The 27,019-nt window shown below is 38.1% G+C and overlaps 1 protein-coding gene across 3 annotated transcripts in view; it reads left to right on the top strand.

The window, feature by feature from the left end:
• The window catches only part of LOC127524473 (cullin-9), a 58,451-nt gene that overhangs the window by 22,633 nt on the left and 8,799 nt on the right, over positions 1-27,019 (top strand). Inside the window, exons 7-34 of one of the 3 annotated variants that reach the window (XM_051915973.1) lie at positions 195-597; positions 1,293-1,485; positions 2,367-2,568; positions 2,816-3,006; positions 3,088-3,284; positions 3,608-3,845; positions 5,374-5,479; positions 5,556-5,783; positions 6,078-6,168; positions 7,686-7,857; positions 8,216-8,321; positions 8,412-8,507; positions 8,633-8,808; positions 8,932-9,065; positions 9,919-10,104; positions 10,338-10,364; positions 11,551-11,681; positions 11,970-12,152; positions 12,350-12,507; positions 13,556-13,754; positions 18,700-18,871; positions 18,995-19,140; positions 19,231-19,360; positions 20,101-20,303; positions 21,658-21,917; positions 24,030-24,402; positions 25,683-25,823; positions 25,905-26,069. In XM_051915973.1, the coding sequence (XP_051771933.1) occupies positions 195-597; positions 1,293-1,485; positions 2,367-2,568; positions 2,816-3,006; positions 3,088-3,284; positions 3,608-3,845; positions 5,374-5,479; positions 5,556-5,783; positions 6,078-6,168; positions 7,686-7,857; positions 8,216-8,321; positions 8,412-8,507; positions 8,633-8,808; positions 8,932-9,065; positions 9,919-10,104; positions 10,338-10,364; positions 11,551-11,681; positions 11,970-12,152; positions 12,350-12,507; positions 13,556-13,754; positions 18,700-18,871; positions 18,995-19,140; positions 19,231-19,360; positions 20,101-20,303; positions 21,658-21,917; positions 24,030-24,402; positions 25,683-25,823; positions 25,905-26,069 (5,007 nt within the window). Of the gene's footprint in view, positions 1-194; positions 598-1,292; positions 1,486-2,366; positions 2,569-2,815; positions 3,007-3,087; positions 3,285-3,607; positions 3,846-5,373; positions 5,480-5,555; positions 5,784-6,077; positions 6,169-7,685; positions 7,858-8,215; positions 8,322-8,411; positions 8,508-8,632; positions 8,809-8,931; positions 9,066-9,918; positions 10,105-10,334; positions 10,365-11,550; positions 11,682-11,969; positions 12,153-12,349; positions 12,508-13,555; positions 13,755-18,699; positions 18,872-18,994; positions 19,141-19,230; positions 19,361-20,100; positions 20,304-21,657; positions 21,918-24,029; positions 24,403-25,682; positions 25,824-25,904; positions 26,070-27,019 lie in introns of all 3 variants that reach the window. The other 2 variants (XM_051915972.1, XM_051915974.1) reach the window with 2 other exon arrangements.

Genomic DNA, 27,019 nt, shown 5'->3' with positions numbered 1-27,019 from the left:
TAAAATATACTGTCTTTAAGTTGTTTCTACATTAATTTGGAGATTGACTGTGTACAATATAAAAATATTAAAAATTCCAATGTTTTTAGTTTTTTTTTATTTAGTTTTTTTAGTTTTTTTCAATGACTGTAATTCGCTCTAATAAATAATCTTGTTTTATGTTTTCTCTTCGGCTTTCTCTTGGTATCTTTTAGATGGTAGAGCTTGATGAGTCGACTCTCATCCAACTGTCCATCACGGGTGAGGTCGCACGGAAAGTCCTCCACTACCTGAAACAGAATTTGCAGGCCTCCTGTCTGGGCGACCTACTCTGCTCCCACACTTTCATCAAGCACTACCTGAGCTGTGGAGGTGCCGGCCTTGAGGATGAGGAAATGCTCATGGATAGCTCACTTGGAGGACAAGGAGCTTCGTCGTCTTCGTCGTTATCTTCGGCCACAGCGTCGTCCTCCTCCTCAGCCTCTTCCTGCATCATGGGCTCTGTGTCCAAGAAAGCTAAGAAAGAGATCCCAGCAGACACAGGCAGCGAGACAGAAAGTGAACTTCCCAGTGAAGATGACACCAAGTATCCCGACGACCTGGAGGAGAAGATGAAAGGCAAGTCTTTGTATCAAGCCTTTTGTTGTTTCTTTATGGATGTGACTGTTAGTGGAACCTCTTTTTTTGTTTGTTTGTTCATAATGATGAATGTCTGTGAATAGAATATTTTAATATGACCGTACACACCCTGTGACCGTAGAAATATGTCCAACAGTGGAGATATCCCATTTATGCTGCAGTAGATATATTTGCCCAAGGCAGACAAAAACTTGCATGGCTCAACGCTAAGGATTTTTATCTATTGGCCAAGTTGGGCTTCAGTGGTTGATATTTTTACTTGCCCTGCCAAAAGTTCAAACATTATTAAAGACAAGTAAACAAATAAATGGAACAAAGATACAAATGAAAAAAATAATGCTTGAAGTTTTTCAGGTAGGTCTAACTGTATTAGGTAAGAAATGGTACAGAATTTGAATAAAATAATCAAATGTAAAATAACACTGTGTAGTTTCATGGCCGGTAAAAAAATATTTATGGCTGGTAAGTTTTCTTAAGTCACCGGCCTTTGACAAGTGTGGCAAAATTAGTTTTAGGCCCTGGTGGTAAACAAAATACAGCCACATCCAGTAGTTTCTTATCTGTCTCATCAAGTTTCTTAGTCAAATGATTCATTGGGTAAAAGTAGTGCTCAGAGCAAGTAGATGTACATTTTCTCCCTCTAAGCAAGTGTTTTTTGTTGCTGTTCACTGCAGTGTTCAACAGTCCAAAGGTGCAGGGTAAGAAGAGCTGTCTAGAGAAGATGGGGGAGGTGGTGGACATCATGAAGAAGAGCAGCTCAGACTCCGGACTGCAGCTGGCTGGCATGAAAGTCATCAGTAAGATTCTAGAGGAGGAGGGACCTCAGGAGAGAAGCACCCTCAGATCAGACTCGGCACAAACTATCCGGTGGGACTTACAGACCATAAATACCACAACTCTCAGTTCTCTGTTTTCTTATTTATAATTTTTTGAACTGCAGTTGAATGACTTTCGGTATAACACTTTAATTAAAAAGTGTTAAAAAAAATTAAACTTCATTAAAGGTGCTAAGATAACATTCTCTTCTTACAGCACCTTATATAATATACAACAAAGTTCTATACATATTATATTAAAATTTACCATTCCTAATGAGCTTATGTTTTGAAAGTAATGAGTAGTTTTCCCCATAGCGTTTTAACAGACCACTCATAGATCACTCCTCTTGTCATCAATGAAATGGGCCATTTTAACATTTCCGGGGTTCTCTGAAGTGGAAGTCGTCGTAGTTGGGTGAACTTACATAATAGTGAACAGGAAACATTTCCATTTGCTCCAGTAGCAAAAAAATAAAAATAAAAAAATCCATAATAATGTTTCCACCTTTACCGCTGCATTAGAAATAATTGTAGTGTGCCTTTTTTAACACTTTATTTTAGGGTGTCCTTACAGTATAATTATTATGGAAGCTTGTTTCTGCTTCAGAATAAAACAATTTATAAGATAATTGCAATTTTTTATCTCACAATTATGACTCGCAATTGTCAGTTATAAAGTCAGAATTGCGGGATATAAACTTGCAATTGCGAGTTATAAAGTCCAATTCTGAGGAAAAAGTCAGAATTTTTTTTTGTATTTTTTTTTTTTTTTTTTTTTGCTCTCTTAACTATGAAAACAGTCTTTGAAAAGGGTCCATTGTCTATATGCAATGTGTAATGCATTACGTTCCATAAACAGTAATGTAGAATAACTTTTATTAGTTTATATCACTGAAAAGTATTTAAAATAATTTATTTTTATTTTTCCAGTGACAAAGTCTTAAAGATGTTGGTGGAGATGATTGGCAGTCAGCCCAAGCAGAATGCTGTCATTGCGCTGCTGCTGACCCGCAGTCTTATGCTGAAATATGAGTGGAGGGTCTCCTTCGCTACAGAGGGCGGCGTTAAAGCCATCCTGTGCTGCATGCAGGAGTATCCTACTTGTATACAGGTGCAGCAGATCGCACTGGCGGTGAGTGGGGATTCTTGTGACATGTTCTTATGCCTTTAGGGACATGAGTTATGTTCTGCCTGTATAGAATTTCATTGTTCTTGCATTCTTTCAGAACTCATTAAATCATTACTTTCCTTATGAATCTCATATCTATTGAGCAGAATCTGTTTGAAGCACATTGTCAGTACACTGCAAATAAACATTTATGGATACAGAAGTATTGAATCTTCAGAGTGCCTGACAAATATTAATTTTTCTCTCCCAGACTCTGAAAGTCATCACAGGTGCCAGTAAACACGACCCCCGCAGTGTGGGTGCGTGTCTGCCCCTTTCTGAGTCTGGCACTCAGATGATGCTGGAGATTTTTGCAAGCATAGGCTCTGCTACACCAGAAGGCTCCAAAGGGCTCCTATGTGCCATCCCTTCTGCCATTGAACTCATGCTCGGCACAGCAGGGTAAGAGGTGGTTTTAAGTCTGTTTTAGATGTACCATAATTGACTGAATTCACTTTCATTTTTCTACTGTGATTTATGCAGTTGTGGTTTGTCTGTGCGGAACGGGCTGCTGGTCATCATCATGTTGATTTCCAGCCACAAGAGCCTGGCAGAGCAGCTAGTCGCCTGCAATGTCAGTGCCACGCTGAAGAAGTGCCTTTCTGCTCAGAATCAACACAGCATGCTGGCCATTATCGCCCTCAACCACATCTCCATGGTCCACAAACTGGAGAAAAAGGGTATCATCATGCATTATTGTAACTGCTTGCCAAATTTAATTGCTTTTAGATGCTTTTGAAAAATCCAAACCCTGCTAACAAACAACTAATAATTACCATCATAGCATAATTAACCAGGAATGTGGGAATAATTTGAACAGTGGGAGGTTAATGAAGGCATTGGGCCAAAATACATAGTCGTCTCTAAAACAATGATTACCATGGCCCTGTAATAAGCAGTATGTTAATAAAACCATAAACATTCACTCTTGACTTGGGATACAAATGTTTGTACCTCAAATTGCCTTGTTTAAAGTAACATGCAGCACTGTTTGCCTCTGTAGAGTCTCAAGAAGAGCATGACTTTAAGGACACAGAGCTAAAGATGTTGGTGGTGAGTCTGAAGGAAATGCCAGCCACCAAAGAGGTAATACTGACCCTGGAGCAGCTGCTCTGCGACGACGCCTCCCAACTGGAGGAAGAGAGAAACGATGTAACTCGCAGCAGAGACACCTTCCAGGACCTTATCCGCCTCCTGGACCAGCACAGAGCAGATCGGGCTGTACAGCTTTCTATCCTTAGGTGAGCCTTTGTCTTAAACATTATTAGGTAATAGATAACAGATATTTGAAGCTACTTTGAGGTAGATGCACTCACAAAAACATGGTCACATTTGACCCTAAAATCAAATGTTTTTTTAAAAACTATTTTGCATTAAGAGTAGTGTTGGGTATCGAGAACCGGTTCCATTTTAGAACTGGTTCCAAATTTCCAAAAGCCATGGATTCAATAAGATTTGAGTCCGCTTATTGATTGCTGTGTGTGCATTATAATGCAATTTCAAACCATTCAAGTGCAAGACGACGTGAAAGAGAACTCCTTTCGGCACTCGCACGCTGTTTTCAGTGCGCGCACAAAAAAAAAATCGCCTCTAATGCGGGAATACTGAATTGAGTTCTCTTTCACGTCTTCTTGTGCTTGAACGGACAAATACACACAAAATTGTCAAAATATTCTTGTAAATGTGTACGGTTATGTCTAAAGTAAGCATAAACAGTTGAGAAAGAATATGTGTATCAGTATATTGGATCCATACATTAAGCCTTAAAGTGACAGCAGCCTAATAAACCTGCTGCCGTCTGTGTGCTAAATGGTAATCAAACAACAAAAGACAAAGAAAATCACTCACTGATCTTGACTGAATAAATTTTTTGTAACTTTATTAAGGATTCATCTCTCTCTCTCTCTCTCTCTCTATATATATATATATATTATGAAAATTATGAAAATTATATCATTAATTACTCACCCTCATGTCATTCCACACCCGTAAGACCTTCGTTGATCTTTTGAACACAAATTAAGATATTTTTGATAAAATCCGATGGCTCAGTGAGGCCTGCATCGCCAGCAATAACACTCCCTTTTTCAATGCCCAGAAAGCTTCTAAAAACGTATTTAAAACAGTTCATGTTACTACAGTGTTTCAACCTTAATATTATAAAGCTACAAGAATACTTTTTGTTCACCAAAAATAACAAAATAGCGACTTTATTCCACAATATCCAGTGAAGGGCGATTTCAAAACACTGCTTCATGAAGCTTTGATTTTTTACGAATCATTTGTTTCGAATCAGTGATTCGGAGCACGTATCAAGCTGCCAAAGTCACGTGAACTATTGAAATTTCAAAACACTTATGACGTAACGAAGCCTTGGTTACTAAAATCATGTGATTTTGGCGCTCTAAACCACTGATTCGAAACAAATGATTCATAAAGAATCGAAGCTTTATGAAGCAGTGTTTTGAAATCGCCCTTTACTGGATATTGTGGAATAAATTTTGTTATTTTGCCATTTATTTCAAGGAATAGTTTAAAATAAAATAATTTTGTCATTAATTAATAACCTTGCCTATTAATTACATGAAAAAAAAAAAGTGAACAATACTTTTTTTTTTTTTTTTTTGTTTCACACAAGAAAGTTGGAATGACATGAGACAAAAAGTAAATGTTTGTATTTCCTTACTACTTGAAGTCTTGATTTCAATATTGTATTGATGATATTGCTCTATTTGCCAGTGCTAGTAACTCTTTTATTATACTCAACAGGATTTTGAACAAGTTTTTGGATAACTACCAGGAGGATCTGTTGCCCTGGCATGAGAGTATTGAGCCTTGCCTGTCATCTATGACAGCCTTTGTCAGTGACAGAGAGGTACTTTTCTTAATTTTACCCTTTAAGATCATAATTTCATAATGGTAGTATTTCATGACTCTTTATCCTCATTTAGGTCGTACAGCAGTTCATCCGCTTCTTGTATCGACTTGCATCTTTGAATAAAGACTATGCTGTTGTGATGTGCCGGCTGGGCACCAAAGATGCTCTTCTTAAAGCCCTGGACAAACACAGCACCAGCCTCCTCATGGTCACCGAGCTGCGAGACCTGATCACTGACTGTGAGAAGTATGCCAGCCTCTACAAGAAAATGACCACCAGTGTGCTGGCGGGGTGTATACAGGTATTAAGTGGGCCTTTTCAAAAATAGATATTTGCAAAATTGACTAGTTGGTGTGTTGCCTGAACAACCAGTCTACCAATTAGACTAAAGAAGGCCTATATAATTACGCTGGTTTCTGGTTTACCTGACCTCGAACAGACTTGTTCTTTAGAAGGTGTTTACATAAACAGCATGTTATTACATGGTCAGTTCCTAAAACATAATGAGGACATGCTTAATGGTTTGTTAGACTATCAGTGTAAATAATAGACATTTACTTGATGTTCCTTGATGATTCCATTTCTATATCTTTAGATGGTCCTTGGTCAGATTGAAGAGCATCGTCGCAGCCATCAGCCCATCAATATTCCATTCTTTGATGTGTTCCTGCGGAACTTGTGCCAAGGTTTGTTCATAAAACACTAACTGATATAAAGTGTAATCATTAAAGCAATAGTTCACCAAAAATGGAAATCATTTATTCACTCATTTAGTCACTCTCATGTCTTTCCAACTTCATTCATTTCTTTCTTCCATGAAACGCACATGAAGTTCAGCAGAAAGTCTGAGCTGCGCTTTTCATACAAAAGACAGTTTTGTGGCCTGTTTTTTTTATACTAAGAAAAAGTGCCATAAAAGTCTTGCATCTATTTTGTAAAAGCATGTTATAGATCTTATTGTGAAAGATTCATCCATGCATATATATTAGGGTTGTGAAGAGACAGGTAGCTCACGAGACGAGACATTAGATTGACTGACTTATTAAGTGCAAACAATAAGTGCAACCATAATCAAAGTACTATTATTAATATTCAAAGAGCAAATAGAGACCAAATTTTTCTTTAAGCATGATACAGAGCTAAGAGATGGTTACAACTACACAGCCCAGTCTAAGATAGCTTTTATATTTATATTTATATAGATATTTGCATGCATCAGTGAGCCACTTTCCAAATGCGTGCCTTGCGTGGTATTAAAATCGCGTTTGAATGCTAGCTCGCGTTTTACTTTCGCTTTTGCGCATACTCTGTGAATAGGGAGCAGATGTGCTGAGTGCGCATTCCACAAGATTAGACATTTGTCAGATGCTTAGGCTCTGTTGTGCAACGAATCCTCCGCCATGGTCTTGTCAGTCATTTTGTCTCTTACTCTGTCACTTACTTTCTCTGATTCCTGATGCACTACATACAGCTCTGCAGATCGTGTTGGATGAACCGTTTTACCAACCGAATTAAATGGTTTTTATTTCTATAAAAAGTAAAACGACAGTGGAGGCGTAGTGTAAACGTAGTGGTGGCATATTCTATCCTAATCTATCCAATATCACAAGACAGCTTTTTACCTCAATGAGAAATCTTGTCAAATATTAATCTCGCGAGATCTCCTGGCATGAGATCTTGTCACACCCTATTTATTTATTTACATGTCAACTTGATCTTTTGGTAAAAAATGACAGGCTTATGACTTATGTCGCACTTCTTCACTTAAACTCTGCCCCTTCACAATAGACTTCATCTCAAAGCCTAATCAACAACCAGTGGGTAAAACCAAGACCCTGGCCAACTTTTTTTTTTTTTTTTCTTCTCTAATCTGTTACACACGGATGTACGTCACAATATGGAAGAAAATATCTTTTGATTTTTTCGTCAATTTTAAGTTTTCTGAAATCAGAAGATAGCTTTGTGAGAGAAATCACCATCCACATTGTATGGAAAAGAAAAGGTCTAACATTCTGCCTAACATCTGTTTTTGGACATGCTAAAACTAAATAATTTTGAATGACATGATATTGTGGGAACAATGATTTTTCTTCTTGGCTGATGATATTCATTTAAAAATAGTCATGCTATGTTACTGGTTACAGTTTAAGTATAACTATCCCAATTCCCTGGGATTTAGTTGAATTTGTGTGATGTTCTCCAGGCTCCAGTGTGGAACTGAAAGAGGACAAATGCTGGGAGAAGGTGGAGGTCTCCTCTAATCACCATCGAGCTAACAAGCTGACAGACAAAAACCCCAAAACCTACTGGGAATCTAACGGCTGTACTGGCTCCCACTTTATCAACATTTACATGCATAAAGGGGTAGTCATCAGGTATGCTGGCTTAGCTACTCTTCATTTCAGTGTCATTTTAATGACAAAAAATGCCACCAAAATTAATAAAATGCCTCAAATTCAAGAAAAATGTCCCTATGTAAGATTTATATTAATAAAATATGATATAGTCAAGCAAAAATCACACAAGCAAGAGTGCTGTTTTTCCTGAATATCAGCATGACTGCAAATATAATTTTGATTTTATAGAACAGTTCAATAAACAAGAAGGTAATATTAACTGACTTAAATTTGACACCTTATATTTGACACCAAACTTTTTTGGCCTAATTTCAGCAAACATTAATTTCTGTCACTGCAACTGATGAAAATCCTTTATCATTTTCTTCATTCACAGACAATTGACTGTGCTTGTAGCCAGTGAGGACTCGAGTTACATGCCAGCTCGTATTGTAGTTCTAGGAGGAGATGATCCCACAAACATCAATACTGAAATCAACACTGTGAGAAAGCCCTTCTCATTCATCTTACAGAGGTGATGATTGCACACTGCACATTAAGATGATACTTTTTTTTGTGTGTGTGTTAAACAGGTAAATGTGGCACCCTCCGCCAGCCATGTGGTTTTGCTGGAGAATATGACCCGTTTCTGGCCCATCATTCAGATCAGAGTCAAAAGATGTCAACAGGTCAGACATATTGAATGAAATGTGACCGAACTTGCCTGAAGTTCTACATAAAGCCTGAGATGCTCTTTATTCTGCCTCTCTTACCAAATGTTTTTTTTTTTTTTTTTGTTTTCTTCTGTCAACAGGGTGGCATTGATACACGAGTGCATGGGTTTGAGGTTCTGGGGCCTAAGCCCACATTCTGGCCAGTGTTTAAGGAGCAGCTGTGCTGCCGCACTTATCTCTTCTATACTACAAAAGCTCACACCTGGTGTCAGGAGATCCTGGAGGACAAGAACCAGCTGCTGCAGCTTTTTAACAAGTGAGACCTGCTGCCATAGTTGTATTTCATTTATAGAGCAGAATTAAAAGGATGGAAGATGTTCTTACTGCTGCATTTTATGAAATCCTCTGATATTTCTGTGCATCTCTCTCTGGGCTTCAGGTTAAACAGCGCCCTGAAACATGAGCAGATGTTTGCTGACCGTTTCCTGCCTGACGCTGAGGCCGCCGAGGCTTTAGGCCGAACCTGCTGGGAAGCTCTCATCACCCCCATTGTACAGAGCATCACCATCTCTGGTAAACTTCAGTTTACCTGACCAAAGTCTGGTCTTATTATCTTCTGGCCAAGTACTGCCCACTTAGACAGGAAGAGACTGTCTAATGGATATGAAGGTTTCAGATGCAAAAGCCTCTAAGTGGCATCTGAAAAGGACCTATTAATTTCCATTAAAGTGAAATTACTGAACCTAAACATAAGAGCTTGATAAAAATGCTCATTTTAGAAGAAAATTTCAGACAGCACTTAGAGGACTTTGCATCTGAAGTCTTCATATATAAAAAGTGACAAACCACAGTTTTTGTTTTGTTTTTCCATACTGTTCAGGGAAGGTTTAATGTGAAATACGTTATGCCATAATAATATATTGACGCTGAAAAAATATATTCAAATAATGGTGTCAATCTTCTCAAATGTGCAATCTGGTATCTCCAGTTTTGTGTGCAATACATGTTATTTTCAAGTATGATTTGAATTAAAGGGGACATGTTATGCTATTTTACAAAGTCTTGATTTTGTTCTTGGGGTCTACTAGAATAAGTTTTCATGCTTGAATGTTCAAAAAAATATATTTATATTTACATTTTACATTGTTGTCTTTATGAAGCCCTTTTTCCGTAATGTGCTCCGATTGGTTGGCTGTCAGTGTGTCATTGGTCAACCACTTTGAGCATGTTTCGGGAAATTTTCAGGAAGTTCAGAAACGGTGATTACTGATATAAATAATAACTCCCTTTGGAGTGACTTTGTGCTTTGTAACTTTCCAGACCTTTTTCCATGCTCAAACAACAACATTACACACTAAAGAAAGTTGTAAATGTAAAAAAGCATAGTAGGTCTCCTTTAAATGTATTATCTTCTTCTTTATAACAGAGACTTCTACTCTCAGCCCTCTGTCTTGGTTGATGAATGAGTATTTAGAGAATGCTGAATCCTCCAAGAGGTGCAAGAGCTCAGCCTCCATCTTCAACTCCCGTGTGCGGCGTCTCACTCATTTGCTTGTTCATGTGGACACCAGCACAGTTGATACAGAAGAGCTCAAACCTCCCATCAAATCCAGTGAGTGGCTTCAAAACTACAACAAAAACCACAAAAGTTCCTTCTAGAGGCTGGAGTGCCACTACTGTGGGGTACTTTTATATGAATGAGACATATTTGTATATTTGGTGGTCCTGTCTTGTAAGTCTTTTCTGGTAATCCAAAGAACAGGTGTGATATTGTTAAACCACCTTCTGTAGATTGTGTTAAATGAAAGCTTCTGTATTTCAAGGTATTTTTCTTGTTTTCAGAAGGTATCAACAGAAGCAGAGATTTAAAGAGTAAGTAATAGTGTAGAAGCTAATGTTGTTGTTTTATCTTTGACTTCATTTTATGTATTTTTCAGCACCCCATCCATTTGCTCAGCTCAACTTCAAACTAACCATGACAAAATGCCTTTTATTATTTATTTAATTTATTTATACATTTATTTGAATTCTTTTTGTGCTGTCTTTATATTTGATTTTTTTTATTTTTATTTTTTATTTTTTTATTCCTCTGGCTTCCTATTGAATTGCTGGTAGAGCTGCACAATTTGTTAAAGATAATCCACTGAAAATATTGCGATTCACAATTTGAACTGCAATATTAAAACATCTCATTTGGTGCTTGGATATCAAGTTATGAAGGGGGAAAAAAAGCATGAACTATATTGAAACAGCTGCTTTCATGTTCACATGTGTGTTCAGATACTGCAAATTAGCAATGCCCATTTATCTCCAAAATGAGTCATGTTTTGCCCACTTTCTGCTGCCAGTCCTTACAAGAACCAAACTCAGATCTCAAAAATGAACCCAGTTCTCTTTGCATTCACATTAAAACCAAAACTTAAAGTTGATCTATATTTGGTCCACATTAGTCTGTTTTTTTTTTTTGTTTTTTTTTGTTTGTTTGTTTGTTTTTTTTAGAACTCTAGTCCACTTGAATATTATTTTGTTGTAATATAATATTGATAATTATGTAGTATTTAGTTTTATTTTCCAAAAACCTTTTCCTATTTTTAGTTGACTGTTTTTAATGTTCTCGTCATTCCAATTCACATAGTCACCTCGTCTGTTTCTCCAGTCCCGTGTCGTTACATTACATTAGATTTGAAGTTTTAAAAGTGAAACCAAACTTTCCACCTCCCAGTTAGATATGAAGCAAGCACATTTTTAGAGCTGCTCTGAGACACTGTATCGTCATGCTTAGAAAGTGTGTAGTAGACATAAACAAATGCCACCCATTCACTTTGAAGTACGCAGCAAATGCGGACTAAAGGTTTAATTAAACATCAGCCTTTTGTATTTTAATAATCACACACCCATATTATGATTTTGAGTGTCACTTCACTTAATTGTGCAGCCCTAATTTCTGGCATATTGCGTTGGCTGAGGTTTGGTTGGTAGCCATTTTATGTGTGTGAACTTGCTTTTGACATTTGCAGCAAGTTGTCAAGAGTATTTATGTGCTTTCATTGTGTTACAGATGGTAAAGAGGGAAAGAATAAGGAAACGAATGCAGTAAGCTCATCTTCATCCTCTACCAAACCAAAAGTGAAGAGTGCTAGCAGCATCGCAGGCATCGCTCTGTGCTGGCAGGGTGTTGTTCAGCGACAGGTTAGACGTGTATTTTAACTTTGGAGAAATGTATTAAAAGGAGCTACTACACTTTTATTTGGTAGGGGAAAGAATAAGTTAAAATACCTGAACATGCAAGTGACTAATCCTGCAAAAATGTGTGGAATTTACTGCAGAGCTCTACGGCACAAATTACACGTGCATGTTTTGGGTTATTTGAATAAAAAGATGTTGATATCCATCTGTGTGTCTCAACCTAAAATGAAATGTAGATCTTGTCTTATCAATTCCTATAATTCTGGCATAATTTTGTTTGGCGCTTTCCAGGTAAAGTGTTTCCTAGATTCGACATGCAGCCTTTCTGACTTCGTGGAGCGTTACAGGGGTATGTTCCTACGGCTAAAGAATGCGATGGAGGAACTTTTTGGCCAGCACACGGCCTTCGTGCTTGCGCTCCGCCAGGGTTTTTCTGCTGCCTTGCTCCAGCTCTCCATTCTCACCGCTATGCACGTGAGTCAACAGGGAATACTTGCAAGAATGTCATGAAACTTAAGAAATTTTATGTTTATTCTTTTATATTAATATTTTATATATTACATTTAATATTTTGATATTAAACACTATTTTTGGACCATTTAAGATGTTTTGCATTGCAATGAGAATTTGAACATCTTTTTTGTTTTATTTATTTAATAACTCACTTGAAGGTGAGTGAACGGTTTGCGCAATACATTGACAAGATGATCCAGGAAAGTGGAGTGGACTCTGGGAATGTGGACACCTTGAACCAACTACAGCAGTTCCTGGAGCCCATGCTGTTCCTTTCCGGTTTGGAGCTGGCCAACACCTTTGAGCATTTTTACAGGTGTGAGAACAGCTGCTAGGGCTGAGCGATATTACTAAAACTACACTATATTGCCAAAAGTATTGGGACACCCCTCCAAATCATTGAAAACTTCATGTGGCCTTCAGATTAGCTCAAGAACAGTGCATCGAGAGCTTCATGGAATGGGTTTCCATGGCCGAGCAGCTGCATCCAAGCCTTACATCAAGTGCAATGCAAAGCGTCAGATGCAGTGGTGTAAAACACGCGGCCACTGGACTCTAGAGCAGTTGAGACGTGTTCACTGGAGTGACAAATCACGCTTCTCTGTCTGGCAATCCGATGGACGAGTCTGGGTTTGGCGGTTGCCAAGAGAACGGTACTTGCCTGACTGCTTTGTGCCAAGTGTAAAGTTTGGTGGAGGGGGATTATGGTGTGGGGTTGTTTTTCAGGGGTTGGGCTTGACCCCTTAGTTCCAGTGAAAGGAACTCTTAATGCTTCACCATACCAAGACATTTGGGACAATTTCATGCTCCCAACTTTGTGGGAACAGTTTGGGGATGGCCCCTTCCTGTTCCAACATGACTGCGCACCAGTGCACAAATCAAGGTCCATAAAGACATGGATGAGTGAGTCTGGTGTGAAGGAACTTGACTGGTCTGCACAGAGTCCTGACCTCAACCCATTAGAGCACCTTTGGGAAGAATTAGAGAGGAGACTGTGAGCCAGGCCTTCTCACCAACATCACTGCCTGACCTCACAAATGCGCTTCTAGAAGAATGGTCAAAAATTCCCATAAACACACTCCTAAACCTTGCGGAAAGCCTTCCCAGAAGAGTTGAGGCTGTTATAGCTGCAAAGGGTGGGCCAACTCCATATTAAACCCTACGGATTAAGAATGGGATGTCATTAAAGTTCATGTGCATGTAAAGGCAGGCGTCCCAAAACTTTTGGCATTATAGTGTATTTTCTAAATATTTTGCTACCTTTTTTATAATTTTTGATATATTAATCATTCCTCTGGGAAAATGCAGGCTATTAATGCAGTTTTGTTCACCCCGTTTTTCACATTTTCTTCCTCTGTGTACAGGTACTATCTGGGTGATCGGTTGTTGGGTCAGGGGAAGGTGTGGTTAGAGAGCGCCGTGGTTGAGCAGATCGGAACCTGCTTTCCAAACCGCTTTCCACAACAAATGCTGACCAATCTAAGTGAATCTGAGGAGCTTCAACAGGAGTTTCATCTTTACCGTCTACAGCAGCTGGACAAAAATCTGGAGGACTTTGATGAGGTAATTAATAAAATAATCTTATGCAAGAGTGAGGAATCAGCAAATACTGTATCGCTGGCTGAGAGAGAGAGTCAGTGTCAGATCGTGTTCGTATAACTATACAGTTGTTATAGTGATGATTTAAAGTCTGTGTAAAGCAATATTTAAATGTGTTCTGAGTTTGTCACACCACTGAAAAATGTGTTATTAACCACCCAGCCAAATTTGAATGATTAAAAAAAAAACACCAAGTAAACAAAAGTTATCAAAATCTTGAAGAAAAAAAAAAAAAAAGCAGTATTCTCTGCTCTCAAACGCTGGGGGCGTGTCCACTGCCAACGCTGTACACTCATCGGTGGGCGCATACTGCCGACCAGGGGCGTAGCACCGATTCTTGGGCCCTACGCAAAGATATTGTGTGGGGGGCCCTTTGCCAGCATCCCATGATCCATGCTATTTATTTTATAATATTATATATTTTATTTTATTTCACACTTTTTAAAATAATAGTGTACAACTGTATACATAGCACTCACTGATAGAAAAACAGTTGTACTATATATCATGTAACACTCATTTATTTGAGCTGTGCTATATTTAAATAGACCACCCCAGTAATATTAGACATAAAAATGACAGTTTAACAATACATTAATTGGGAATGTGTTTTATTAACAGACTGTGTGCCTTGTATTCCAAAACATTACTATCTTTCTCAGCTATTTAACAGTGTAGACACCTCTACAAGCATGATGAACACAGGATTGAAATTAGCCATTTATTAGGCTTCATGTCTGATATTTATGCTATCATAACACATGTATTGTTTAAGAATAGTTGCTGAATAGTATAGATGGTAGAAATAATGGCACTTGTGATATTACTTTAATCTTTCACGACTGTCATTGAGATGACCAATTTTTATATATTTTACATTTTTGTAATTTCTGTAAAATGTTAAAAGTGTGTTGGATTTGTAAACAATAGCAGCCTGGATCTTTTGATGATTTTTTGAGTGTTTAATGTTTTTATCATCACACTATCTTAAAATTATATGACCAAGTTTGCTCATATTAATATTTTAATGCAAGATCCACTCAAACAACGTTTACATATTGTTTTCCATATTTACAATTTATCTCTAAAGATTTGTCACACACTTTTCGTGTACTTCGATAAGAGCGTTTATTACATGCTTAGAAACAAGTTGTTTCTCATTATGTAGGAAAATGCAGACTCCCGTTCAGCGAGCATCTATTTACACTACGTAAACAGCGGAATATAGGTCGCCTCGCTCGAACAATATAGGTTATCACTTGGTCTCTTTGTAAAGAAATTTATGAGGAATTGTTTTCCCTCACTGTTTACTTTTTGCCTGATCTTAGCTTGAACGGTGGCGGCGGCGTGATTCGAAGATCACCACACTCCGGAGTCCAGCGCATCCGCTCCGTTCCGCTCTCCCTCACAGCCATTTAGCGCTTTGCAACGTTCCTAGACAACCAATATAATCATGCAAAATGCATGTATGCTGTGCTCGTGGGAGGCGCCTCAGAGAACAGAGAAATAGTGCAGACGCAGAGTATGTGCACAATTGTAAAATAATAATTAATATTAATAATAATTTCTGGATCGTCGAGGGCCCCTCACACGCCAGGGCCCTGTGCACTCTGTCACCCTTTTCCTCCCACTTATGACGCCCCTGCTGCCGACTGTGGCACCAGTCGTGGCAGGACGGGAGGATGATGGCTGAGGTGGGAGATGTCAGTTTGGCCCCATCACCGGTAACAGCGGATTATCAGTGAATCCCAGTTGTCTCCGATGAAAGTTTGTAAAACTATCCGATGTAAAATTATCACTGATCAGCTGATCCTCAGCTCTCCATCAAGGTGGCTCTTCACAAAATTAATCCACCTCTTCTTGATATCGTCGTTTTTAGGAAATTTAAATGAGACCGAGCTGTTTTGTAAATTATCACAACCAGGTAATATGCATTTATGTGACAAAGGCATAGCAAGCAATATGTAGGCTGTAGTAACTAATGATAATGACAGTAACTCGCGATTGAGCGGGCGAGCCACTGATGCTAATACCCTCTAGTTATTAGTGTTAGGGGCGGGGCCATGCTCAGCGGCTCCAGTGCGTCATCGAGGCCTGATTTCAGGCCTGCCTAAAAAAAAAATCATGAACCCAAAAATGGTGAAAAACTGTTTAACGGTCTAACTCAACAATTCAGTACTACATAGTTCACAGTCTTTGTAATGTGTTTCAGCAATACATTTCTAACATCTATAATGTGTTTAGAAACAAATCTCTGAATTGCCTTTACACTGACTTGAAATGTTAGCATTATGCCAAGAGACTTTATGGAAGTATGTTTCTGCCAAAAAATAAAAAAAAGTGTGATTTTTGTCTCACAATTCTATTTTTCTTACAATTGTGAGTTTATGTGCCGCATTTATGACTTTTTTTCTCAGACTTGTGAGATATAAACTCACAGTTGTGAGTTATGTAGTCCAAACTCGCAATTGCTAGAAAAGAAGTCATAATTGTGAGTGCTTTTTTATTCCGTGGTGGAAACAAGCTTCCATACTTTCTTCTAGAGCAGTGCTTCTCAAACCTGTCCTGGGGACCCAGGACTCTACCAGAGCATGTGAGTGGAGCAGATCGATATTTCCTCCGGAGTGCTGAGCGCCTTTATGAAGATTCCGCTCCGCTCGCTTAGTCCGCTCTGGGCAGACCATAAAGTACTCACCCTTCAGCAGATTGAAGTCCTTCAGGAATGACGTAGAAGACCCCCTTGTGGTTGTTCTTTTTTGAGGCTCAGTTTGTAGTTATAAGTAAAGTCTCACTGACTGCAATCATGACAATAAAAATATGTATTTTATTGGTTACAATACAAAGCAGTTAATGAAAACTAAAATAAAAACTTAAAATCAGCTTAATCTAAACTGCATTGTGCTTAATGCTTTTAAGCGTCCCTCGTTAAGGTATCAGGTGTCCTTCATACTTAATGCAGGCTGTATCTAAGGCAAGGGTGTCAAACTCATTTTAGGTTGAGGGCCGGATGGCGGGAAAAAAACGTAACCATGTGCGGGTCGAATTACCTTAGTGCGCTGACAATTAGCCTACATTAATATTAACCATACAAACTACAGATTAATAAAGTGAGGGAAAATGCTGCTCTGTGAAAACTGTCTTTTTACAGTGAAAAGACTTTATTAAATTTTTAAATAATGTTTTATTTAATATTTTTTATTAGGGATGCCCGATTATGATTTTTCATGGCTGATTCTGGTTGCCAATTGTTTTTTTTTTTTTTTTTTTTTTTTTTTTTTTTTGTTTAAGCAAATTTATTTGTTGTTTATTTGCTCTATAACAGGCCAAACTGGCCTTAAACAAAAAATATCTGTAGCCATTTGAAATGAGAGGCAACCACTACAATTTAATCATGGTGCAAACAAAGCTGCTACACACATGTAGCATGAGCAGTTATTTTTTATTTAAATTAGATTGTATAATTTCTAGATTTAAAGCAAAAGCAGAATGGTCTGACTTTTGTGAAATTATGCAATAATTATGCTAAAGACACCTGCACAAAACAAAATCAACAGACTGAATGAAAATGCAAATTCACTCTGACAGTAGGTGGCGCTTATGGAACAGCAGTGATATATCGTTTCCTTGTTTACCGCTGTACACAAAGCAGCGCTGCGCTTATAAACACTACTGTATATGGAGGTAAGAGGGCAAGAAAATGCCATCAAAACTATTCTGAAGACAGTTTCCTTTCATAGATACATTCATATAAACCTTACCCTCATTTCAATATTTATATTTTTCTTCCTGTATTTCACCAACAGTGAGTTTTCTGTGCCTGTACAGTATTTTCTCTGCTGGTGCATCTGTGTTCTCTTCTTTGCATCCGTCTTCAGCATGTCCTCTCTCTGGCCTGTGTTAACGTCCTGTTTACAGATTTTGTAATGTTCCCACACAAATGACATTTTAGGAAATGATTGAAAAGCTTTTGGTGTGCAAGTCCGGAATAGAGCTCGTCCAATAAAAAAATTTAAATCCGTTCCGATTTATGACCAGTCGACCGGTGCATGTCTGTTATCTATTATTGTTCTAATCTTCCCCCAGGCCAGATTAGACACCATCCTGGGCCGCATGTTTGACATACCTGACCTAAAGAGTGCTTCACCTCTCAGTCTTTTTATACTACTTTTTCAATCTTCCTGTTGTAGGAGTATCGGTCTCTGTAAATCCTGTTTAATCATCCCGAAGTCCTTCCACTGTCGCCTACTCTGTTGCGCTGTTCTTCTTCTAGCACTTTTCTCCTTCTTCATTGTAGCCTTCATTTGTTTTACCTGTTTGTGGTTTTAACACCTTCTCTTATTAACCTTTGTGGTTGGTTACAAACATTAAGTTCATAAACTTAATTTTCACACCTTTTGTTCTACATAATAAACAAAGGAAGCTAAATGCAGTTGTTTATACCCTATATCTTTATCATTACTTAAAAGCAAGCAAATTAACATTTCTTTGAAACAGCTAAATAGCAATATCAATATCTAAAACAGAGCGAACATCGTTTTACCTGTGAGCGTGAGCAGTACAGCAGAAAGTAGGGGTGCTAGGGGTTCTGCAGAAAGAAAATAAAAGAAAAAATTAGTCTATCTTGCATTCTAGGTATTTATCAGCATTTTACTTAAACATCTAGTCTATACATAGGGATGTGCTGGTAAGGAAATATTCCCACTAATTAATAAACTTGTGAAAACACCGGTGTTACCGATTACACTGCATATTTTACAAGAAAGGGATCCGTGGGGCTCCAAATCCCAATGCAGCCCTCTACTCTGCAGGACAGTGGCCCTCGGGGACTGTTGCCCATCCCTGTTCTAGAATTACTTGGTCCTTTTTAAATGATAATAGTGCATTTTGTTGTTCATCATGTTTTGATCAGATGATGGATGAAGATGTGTCTGAACCCGAGGAAGAGAGTGACGTGAAAGTGTTGGTGTTATCCCCACGTTGCTGGGTTGTGTCAGCTCCTTGCTACCTCGAGAACCCCAGCAAACACTTTCCTGCTCAACTCTGCAATTACCTGGCTGAATTCACTGAGTTTTACACCAACGGTTAGTTGAAACTCCACTGTACTGATATGTAATCTCTTGCAATATGCATGATACAGTTGGTAGGGCATCACCATGATTCTGTTGTAGTTTGAATGTTAATCTCTATGTGTGTCTGTCCTATAGGTCAGCGCATGTATAGCTTGACCCACAGTAAGCCACGCCGGCTGCAGTGGACGTGGCTCGGCCATGCAGAGCTTCAGTATGGCTCCTGCACTCTCTACGTCTCCACACTGCAGATGTACATCCTGCTACAGTTCAACCAACATGAGGTATTCTTTCAAAATCAATGCAAACCTGGGCATGATTTGAATCTTAATATGAACTAGCTTCAGAATCGCTCACTTCTTCATTTTCTACAGGATGTGAGCGTGGAGATGCTGCAGCAGGCCACGGGTCTTTCCCCCGCTATGCTGAGCCATGCCCTCAAACCTCTCACTGCAGAGAAGGGGGTTCTCACTCACACCGACTGTAGCCAGGACCCCATGAAAGGTGAGAACACCACCTCATTACAACGAAATGAGAAGACGCATCAAATAAAAATCCTCCCTTGATTTTGAAATACGATTATTCATTTTTTTGCTTGGGATACAATAAGGAAAGTATTTTAGGAATCTCATGCACTACCGGTCACAAGTTTAGAATTAATTATTTTAGTTATTTTTGAAAAAAATCTCTTATTCTCACCAAAGCTGTGTTTTTTTTTTTTTTTTTTTAATCAAAAATACTGTAAAAACAGTAATATTGTGAAATAATATAAAATAACTGTTTTCTATTTTAATAGTTTTAAAAATGTCATTTTATTCCTGTGGTCAAAATTGAATTTTCAGCAGCCAATTTGAAGCTTAATAATAATAAATAATCAATAATAATTAGGCTTCAAATCAGCATATTAGAATGATTTCTGAAGGATCATGTGACACTGAAGACTGAAGTAATGGCTGCTGAAAATTCAACTTTCTATATTAAAAAAGAAAACAGTTATTTTAAATTGTACATAATCGCATTAATATTACGGTATTAATGTATTTTTGATAAAACAAAATGCAGCTTTGGTGGGCATAAGAGACTTCTTTCATAATTGTACCAAACTTTTGATGGGTACTGTAAATGCATTTAAAAATGTGAAAATCTGAATTGCTGAATTGAGTCATTCAGTTCAGAGTATTGAATTCTGAATTAAAACAATGCTTTTGAATCTAATTTAAAAAATGCTGTGATTAACTTTTCAGGGGTCCTGAGATTGAACAAGAAGTCCCTCTCGCAGAGCTCAGAGAGAAACGGTTACCATTTCCTGCTTCCCAAGCAGACCTACCTGAATGTGGATGAAGATGCTGCGCTCACACTAGAGAGGAAGAGGAACTACGTCTACTGTCTCATTGTGCAGATCATGAAGAATGAGAAGGAGATGCATATTGACAATTTGGTGTTCAAGGTAAAGTATGGATCTGCAAAAGAGTGCATGACCTATAGGCAGCCCTTTGAATAAAAATAAAAAAAAATGTTAAAGATTTGATACAATACTCTCAAACCTGTTAGGATCATGTCCAGATCATAGTTCATCCCAAAATCAATAGATACTATGTTTTGCATGAGGCCTATTTTATTACTCTTAATTTTGGTATTATCATCATTTTCATGGCATTAAAGCATTTTCCTCCAATTTTCTCATTACTGTAATGTAAAAAAAATCTTATTACTGTAATACAAAAAGAAAGTCGGTACTTTTGACAACTCTAACTAGTGGTGTGACAAGACACTTAGCTCATGATGAGACGAGACACAAGGTTGGGTTCACGAGAACGAGAAGAGACAAGATTTTTGCACAGTATTTTTAAGAAATCCTCAATGACAAAATTCATGACTGGAAAAATTGAAGTAAGCTTAAGTGAAAACAATTAGTGCAACCAAAATCAAAGTACTCTCTCAATATTCAAAGTGCAAACAGAGACCAAAACAGAGACCAGAGCAAAGAGGTGGTTACAACTACACAGCCTAGCTTAAGATAGGTTTGATATTGGAAGACAGGCTATTGTATGTAGCCTAACTTGCGCGCAACAGGGAGCTCACGTTTAACTTTCACTTTCAAATTCGTGATCGCGTGTACTCTGCGCATTCTACAAGATAAGACATTTATCAGACACTTAAGCTCTGTTGCTCAGCGAATCCTCCACCATGGTCTTGTTAGTCATCTCGCCTTACTCTTGTCACGTGATCAGTGAACTGTGATTCCTGCTGCACTGTGTGCGAGACTGCAGCTCATACTGGATGAGCAGAGCAGATGTTTACAATAGTTTACAATTGAAACAACCAATATTCAAATGGATTAAATGGTTTTTATTCCTATAAAAAAGTAAAACGACAGTGGAGGCGTTGCCGATGTGGGCACCATAATGTAATATAAACGTAGCGGTGGTATATTCTATGCTAATTTTACCCTCACGCTCCATCATGGCGATATCACAAGGCAGCTTTTCACCTCAAACAGAAATCTTGTCACATTTTAATATCGCGAGATCTCGTAACACGAGATCTTGTCACACCCCTAGATTTAACAAATTTTTACACTGAAAGAATATTTTGTGAAATAAATAAATGGTCATTTCCATGAAAACTGTCATCATTCAAATCTAATAATCCTGAAAGTAGACTTTGGTAAATATAATTATATATAATTTTCTTTTGATTTGATTAATTATGAACAAATGTGATCATTGAAAACAAACCACACACATGTAACTGAAGATGAGAGTTTTTGTGCTTTTTGCGTGTTTCTTGTGCTGTTGCAGGTGTTGGACAGGTGTCAGAAGCAGGAGGCGAGTCAGACTCGCGCCTTGGTTCGCTTCAGCTGCAGCACTACTGACGTGCTCTCCTGCATCATGCATGTCATCAACAAAGGCTACCTTCGACGTAACGAGGACAGCCCACACATCGTGGAGTTCTTGATGGAGGACCCGTCCACACCTAGAAAGGGCCAGGCGCAGTTCTCCTTTAAGATTGACGGGAAAAAAAGCTCTGCAAGCAGCGGCGGCAGCAAGGCCGACACCAGGTGTGCAGATGACCCTTAACCCTTGAACCCTAGACCCGCGTGCAAGAAAGGAGGCAAAGAACGTGGCTTTCATTGAAGTTTTTCCCTCCCCTCTCAGGGCTTTTCTTTTTCTGAAACAAGAGATGCACTGATGTCAAACAGTTGCTCTCGTCGGGGCGAATAGCTTGTCTGTCCTGTTTCTTTTTTTGTTGTAAGCTCTTTAAATTTCCTGTGTGTGCTGCTCCGTTCCAAAACCTAGTGAGCTGCCTACCTAGACACGCTTGTGATGCTATTAGGAAGATATGCAGCATGAATAACAAATGTTTTGTCGTTAACTAACATCAAGCACTCTTGGAATCGGTTGAGTGTCCCATGCAGAGAGCTGTTTGTGGGATATGCGGAGCTGCTGCGCATGTAGAGCATCCAAATCATTCAAGAGGTTTTGTGTGCCATAGAAGGGAGCTGCCTATGTCAGCAATAGACAGCAAGGCAGCTCAATGGTTTTCGGAACAGTCTCTGTGAGGCAGGATTTTCATTTTGGCACAGGAAGTGGTTTGCTGCTTGTTTTTACTTCATCTGTTTTGATCTAGTTTAACATATGCAGTTGCACTAACTTTGACCTACGCAAGGACAGAGCTGGTCCATTCCTCATGGGTCGGTGTGAGTATTGGCGTCAGCCAAAGGAATGCCTTAAGAGATGCTCTTTATCTTGTTGTTAATAGCACTAACATTTGTGATCATCAGTGGACTGAAATTCAGTCCTGTTATAAATTGAAGGCGGTTCATTTCCTGCCTGTGCCGTAGTTGAAGGGTTAGTTTAACCATTTTTGTCATTTCCTCACCCTCGGTTTGTTCTCCCATAAGACTTTCGTTCATCTTCGGAACACAAATGAAGATGTTTTTAATATTATCTCATCCTTTTGTCCCACCATTGAAAGTCCACAAAACCAAAACTTTCATGTATTAAAAAGTACAGCAAGACATCATATTAATCAAGTGGTTTAATCCAAATCGTCTGAAGAGACGCAGATTAATTCACATTGATCAATGCACACACATAGAGCACATCAAACATGGCCAATTGCAGCTCAACTGTATTTGAGTGACAACATACAAACCTCATTGGTTGTTGCATGTCAAACCAAGAGTGTTTGAACTTTCATTTGCCATATTCAGTTTGCTCTGTGTGTTAATGTTCATGTATAAGGCCTAAATTAAATTTGTTCATCTTCAAAACACTTAAGGATATTTGAACAGAAGTCTTATGGCTTTGAAACAACATCTGAATGAGGAAATGATTCAGTTTTGGGTGAACTATCTCTTAAGGAGTCCGTCTACTAGGAAATTGTTTTTTTTTGTCCACTTTTTTTAAAAATCTAATACTTATGTTTCTTCAGCACAGAATTTTAGCATAGATATGCTAGATATGTTCAAAAAAGTGATTTAAGGCATTTATGTTTAATACATAAAAAAATAAAGACATTTTAAATTTTGAATCATGTTTGTTGCTCATTTATTCTATGTAAAAAGAAATGAATCATTTTATTTCAAGATTTAGCTGAATGATTCAGTGTTTTGTCATTCACACATTCATACTTATCTAAAAGAGTTTTTACTCTAAATTTATTTTATATATTAATTTTAAATCTAAAACATTTTTTAAAAATGAACAAATTATATTTATACAGAGAAATAATTCTGTTGGTATCTTATTAAAAACTGCTGTATATAAAGAAGTTAAAATCTATATTTGCTCAGGATAAATGTTCAATAAATGTTGTAGATTTTATATGGTAATAAATGTTGATGAGTAAGTCCACATGGAACAGCACTGCAGAGTTCCACAGAATTGGAAGACTAGTCCTTCTTTCAGCTACCAGTGAAAGTCTAGTACTATTAATTTCCATGTTATTCCATGCTGTACTACTACTACTTTAGTACCATTAGTTTCCATGTCTAAAACCATTCCACACATCCTAAAATCAGCACTGCTAATGTGGAAAGGTCTGCAGATTCTGTCTGGGCCTGCTGTTAAGAATCAAAATGCCCTTCCCTGAGAAAGTCTGCAATGCTATATCGCACAAGTCCACATAATGACATTTTTTATGTATGTGTGTATATCTCCCTCTGCAGCCTGGGAGGCCTTATAGTTCCCCCGCAGCATATGGAGGACGGCGTGCTGGAGGCTGTGCTGTTCTCCATGGGTCGCACAATGACTCAAGAGGAGGTCAAGCAGCTGATGCAGCGCACCGTTCAGCAGGTGGCGGGAACCCTGAGTCTGGATTTGGACCGGGCCGAGCACCTGCTCATGCACTGCAAATGGAACGTGGACTTGTTGATCCAGCGGTACACTGACGACCCAGACGCCCTGGTCCTGGCTGCCGGCCTCAAGATCCGCAACCCCCAGCCGGCCCCAGGCCCCGTGGCCCAATGTCCCGTGTGCCTTTCCCAGTCCAAAGAGAGTGACCCCCCTCCCATGCTCTGCTGCATGCATTACTGCTGCAGGGTGAGTGTGGGGTTAAAACCTTCTCAAAATACACTATTGTACAAAAGATTGTTTAAATTTTTGCTTCTATTCATCAAGGATGCATTAAACTGATCAAATATGACAGTAAAGACATTTATATAAAATTTGTTTTTCAAATAATTGCTGCTTTTATAACTTTGTATTCATGAAAATAATGAAACGTAGTTTCCATAAAAGTATTACGCAACAACTGTTTTCAACATTGATGATAATCAGAAATGTTTTTTGAGCAGCAAAACAGCATATTAAAGTGATTCCTGAAGGATCATGTGACACTGAAGACTGGAGTAATGATGTGGAAAATTCAGCTTTGATCACAGGAATAAATAATGTTAAACTATATATTCAAATAGAAAACAGCTATTTTAAATTGTAATATTTCAGAATATTATGGTTTTACTGTGTTTTGGTCAAATGCAGCCTTGGTGAGCAGAAGAGACTATAGCTATAAAGCATGATTTTCTAGATGCAGTTGCTAGTCGGTTGCAGGTAGTATTAAAGGGAGGGATATTCTTATTTTATGAAGCATTTTATTCTGTTTAGTGCAAGTGGATCACAAATATTTTTGGTCAGTTTTCATGGAAGAGAAAGATGTTCATGTGAACAAATTTAATTTTGACTTTTTTACACTACATATAGATGACCAGCCGCTAACATACAGACTAATTTCATTATTCAGTTTTGATTTCATTAATATGTCAGCGACACTCATATGTATTGGTTAGGGGTGTGATGAGACGGCTCACGAGACGAGACACGAGATTGAGTTCACGAGAACTAGACAAGATTTTTAAACTGTATTTTTAAGAAACCCTAGTAGAAATAGTCTGCAGGTGCATTTGAAATGTTTTAACTAATCGTCTTGTAATGAATGTCGTTTCAGTTCTACTTTCTCAGTATTAATTATCATATGCAGTAAAAGACATATACTGAAGCACTATAAAACTGACTGACTTCTCTCCTGTATGATTTCACAGGATAAAGTCTCTTCAGACCTTAGGACTGTACATGATTTATGAGAAATAAAAAATGGTTTTTATTTCTATAAAAGACAAAACGGCGGTGGAGGCCTAATGTAAACGTAGTGGTGGCATATTCTATCCTAATTTCATGGCAATATCGTGAGACAGTTTTTCACCTCAATGAGAAATCTCGTCACATTTTAATCTCATGCGATCTCACACCCCTAGTGTTGGTCAATGCCCTAATATCTTTTGCTACATGTTAAACATTTGTGCCATTTCTCTGTTTCCCATTAGTCCTGCTGGCAGGAGTACCTCACTGCTCGTATTGAACAGAATCTGGTCATGAACTGCGACTGTCCGATCACAGACTGTCGGGCTCAGCCAACTTCGAAGTTCTTCCACAACATCCTCACTGATAAGGACACCATTGCCAAAGTATGTGCAGGTTCAACATATGCTCACTCTGTGGGTTGAGGGACCTGAGAATGACTTTGTGTCCTGTGCTTTCTCCTGCAGTATGACAGTGCCCTTCTGCGAGGCTTTGTGGAGTGCTGCTCCAACCTGACCTGGTGTACCAACCCTCAAGGCTGTGACCAGATCCTGTGCAAGGAGAACATTGGTAGCATGGGCACCTGCTCCAAGTGCTGCTGGTCTTCCTGTTTCAGCTGTAACTTCCCAGAGGTGACTTTCAAAGAGTGACTGATATAGAGAAACTTGTTGAGATCATGTGCGGGTCGTAATTCAACTCTATACACTGCCGGTTAAAAGTTTGGAACATTTAAGATTTTTTTTTTTTGTGTGTGTTTTTGAAAAAGTCTCTTCTGCTCACCAAGACTGCGTTCATTTGATCAAAAAATACAGTAAAAACTGTAATATTGTGAAACAGTATTACAATTTAACATAACTGTTTTATATTTTTATAGTTTTTTCAAATATAATTTATTCCTGTGATCAAAGCTGAATTTTCAGCATCATTACTCCAGTCTTCAGTGTCACATGATCCTTCAGAAATCATTCTAATATGATGAATTGCTGCTCAGTTATCATCACTTGTAATTGGTGGTCAATTAGTAATGTTTCTTATTATTATCAGTGTTGAATAGAAAGTTTAGTAGACCAGTATTTATTTGAATAAGAACAAGCATTTATAATGTTACAAAATATTTCTGTCACGCTTGATCAATTTAATGCATCCTTGATGAATAAAAGTATGAATTTCTTTTTTTCCCCTTCTTTTTTAATCGTATGTACTCCCAACCTTTGAATGGTAGTGCATTATGGTTTCCACAGAAATATGAAGCAGCACAACTGTTTCAACATTGATAATCAGAAATGTTTCTTGAGAAGCAAATCATCATATTAGAATGATTTCTGAAGGATCATGTGACACTGAAGACTGGAGTAATGATGCTGAAAATTCAGCTTTGATCACAAAAATAAATTATTAATTATTTTAATAAAATAATACATTATCATATTGTAATTGTTAGTATTCTAATTATTATTTTTCCCGAATGGGAGTGTATGGCAGCCCTATCAACGAAACATGAGAAAATAAAGAAATTTGGCACAGTTGTAGAGATGGTCATGAATAGTGATTGGACCGATTTTGGAGTCTCTAGAACCAACTC

This window comes from Ctenopharyngodon idella, chromosome 13, assembly GCF_019924925.1.
Source record: "Ctenopharyngodon idella isolate HZGC_01 chromosome 13, HZGC01, whole genome shotgun sequence".
Classification (NCBI taxonomy): Eukaryota; Metazoa; Chordata; class Actinopteri; order Cypriniformes; family Xenocyprididae; genus Ctenopharyngodon; species Ctenopharyngodon idella.
Note: the sequence above shows the minus strand (reverse complement) of the source record. Positions and strands in the feature narration are given on the sequence as shown.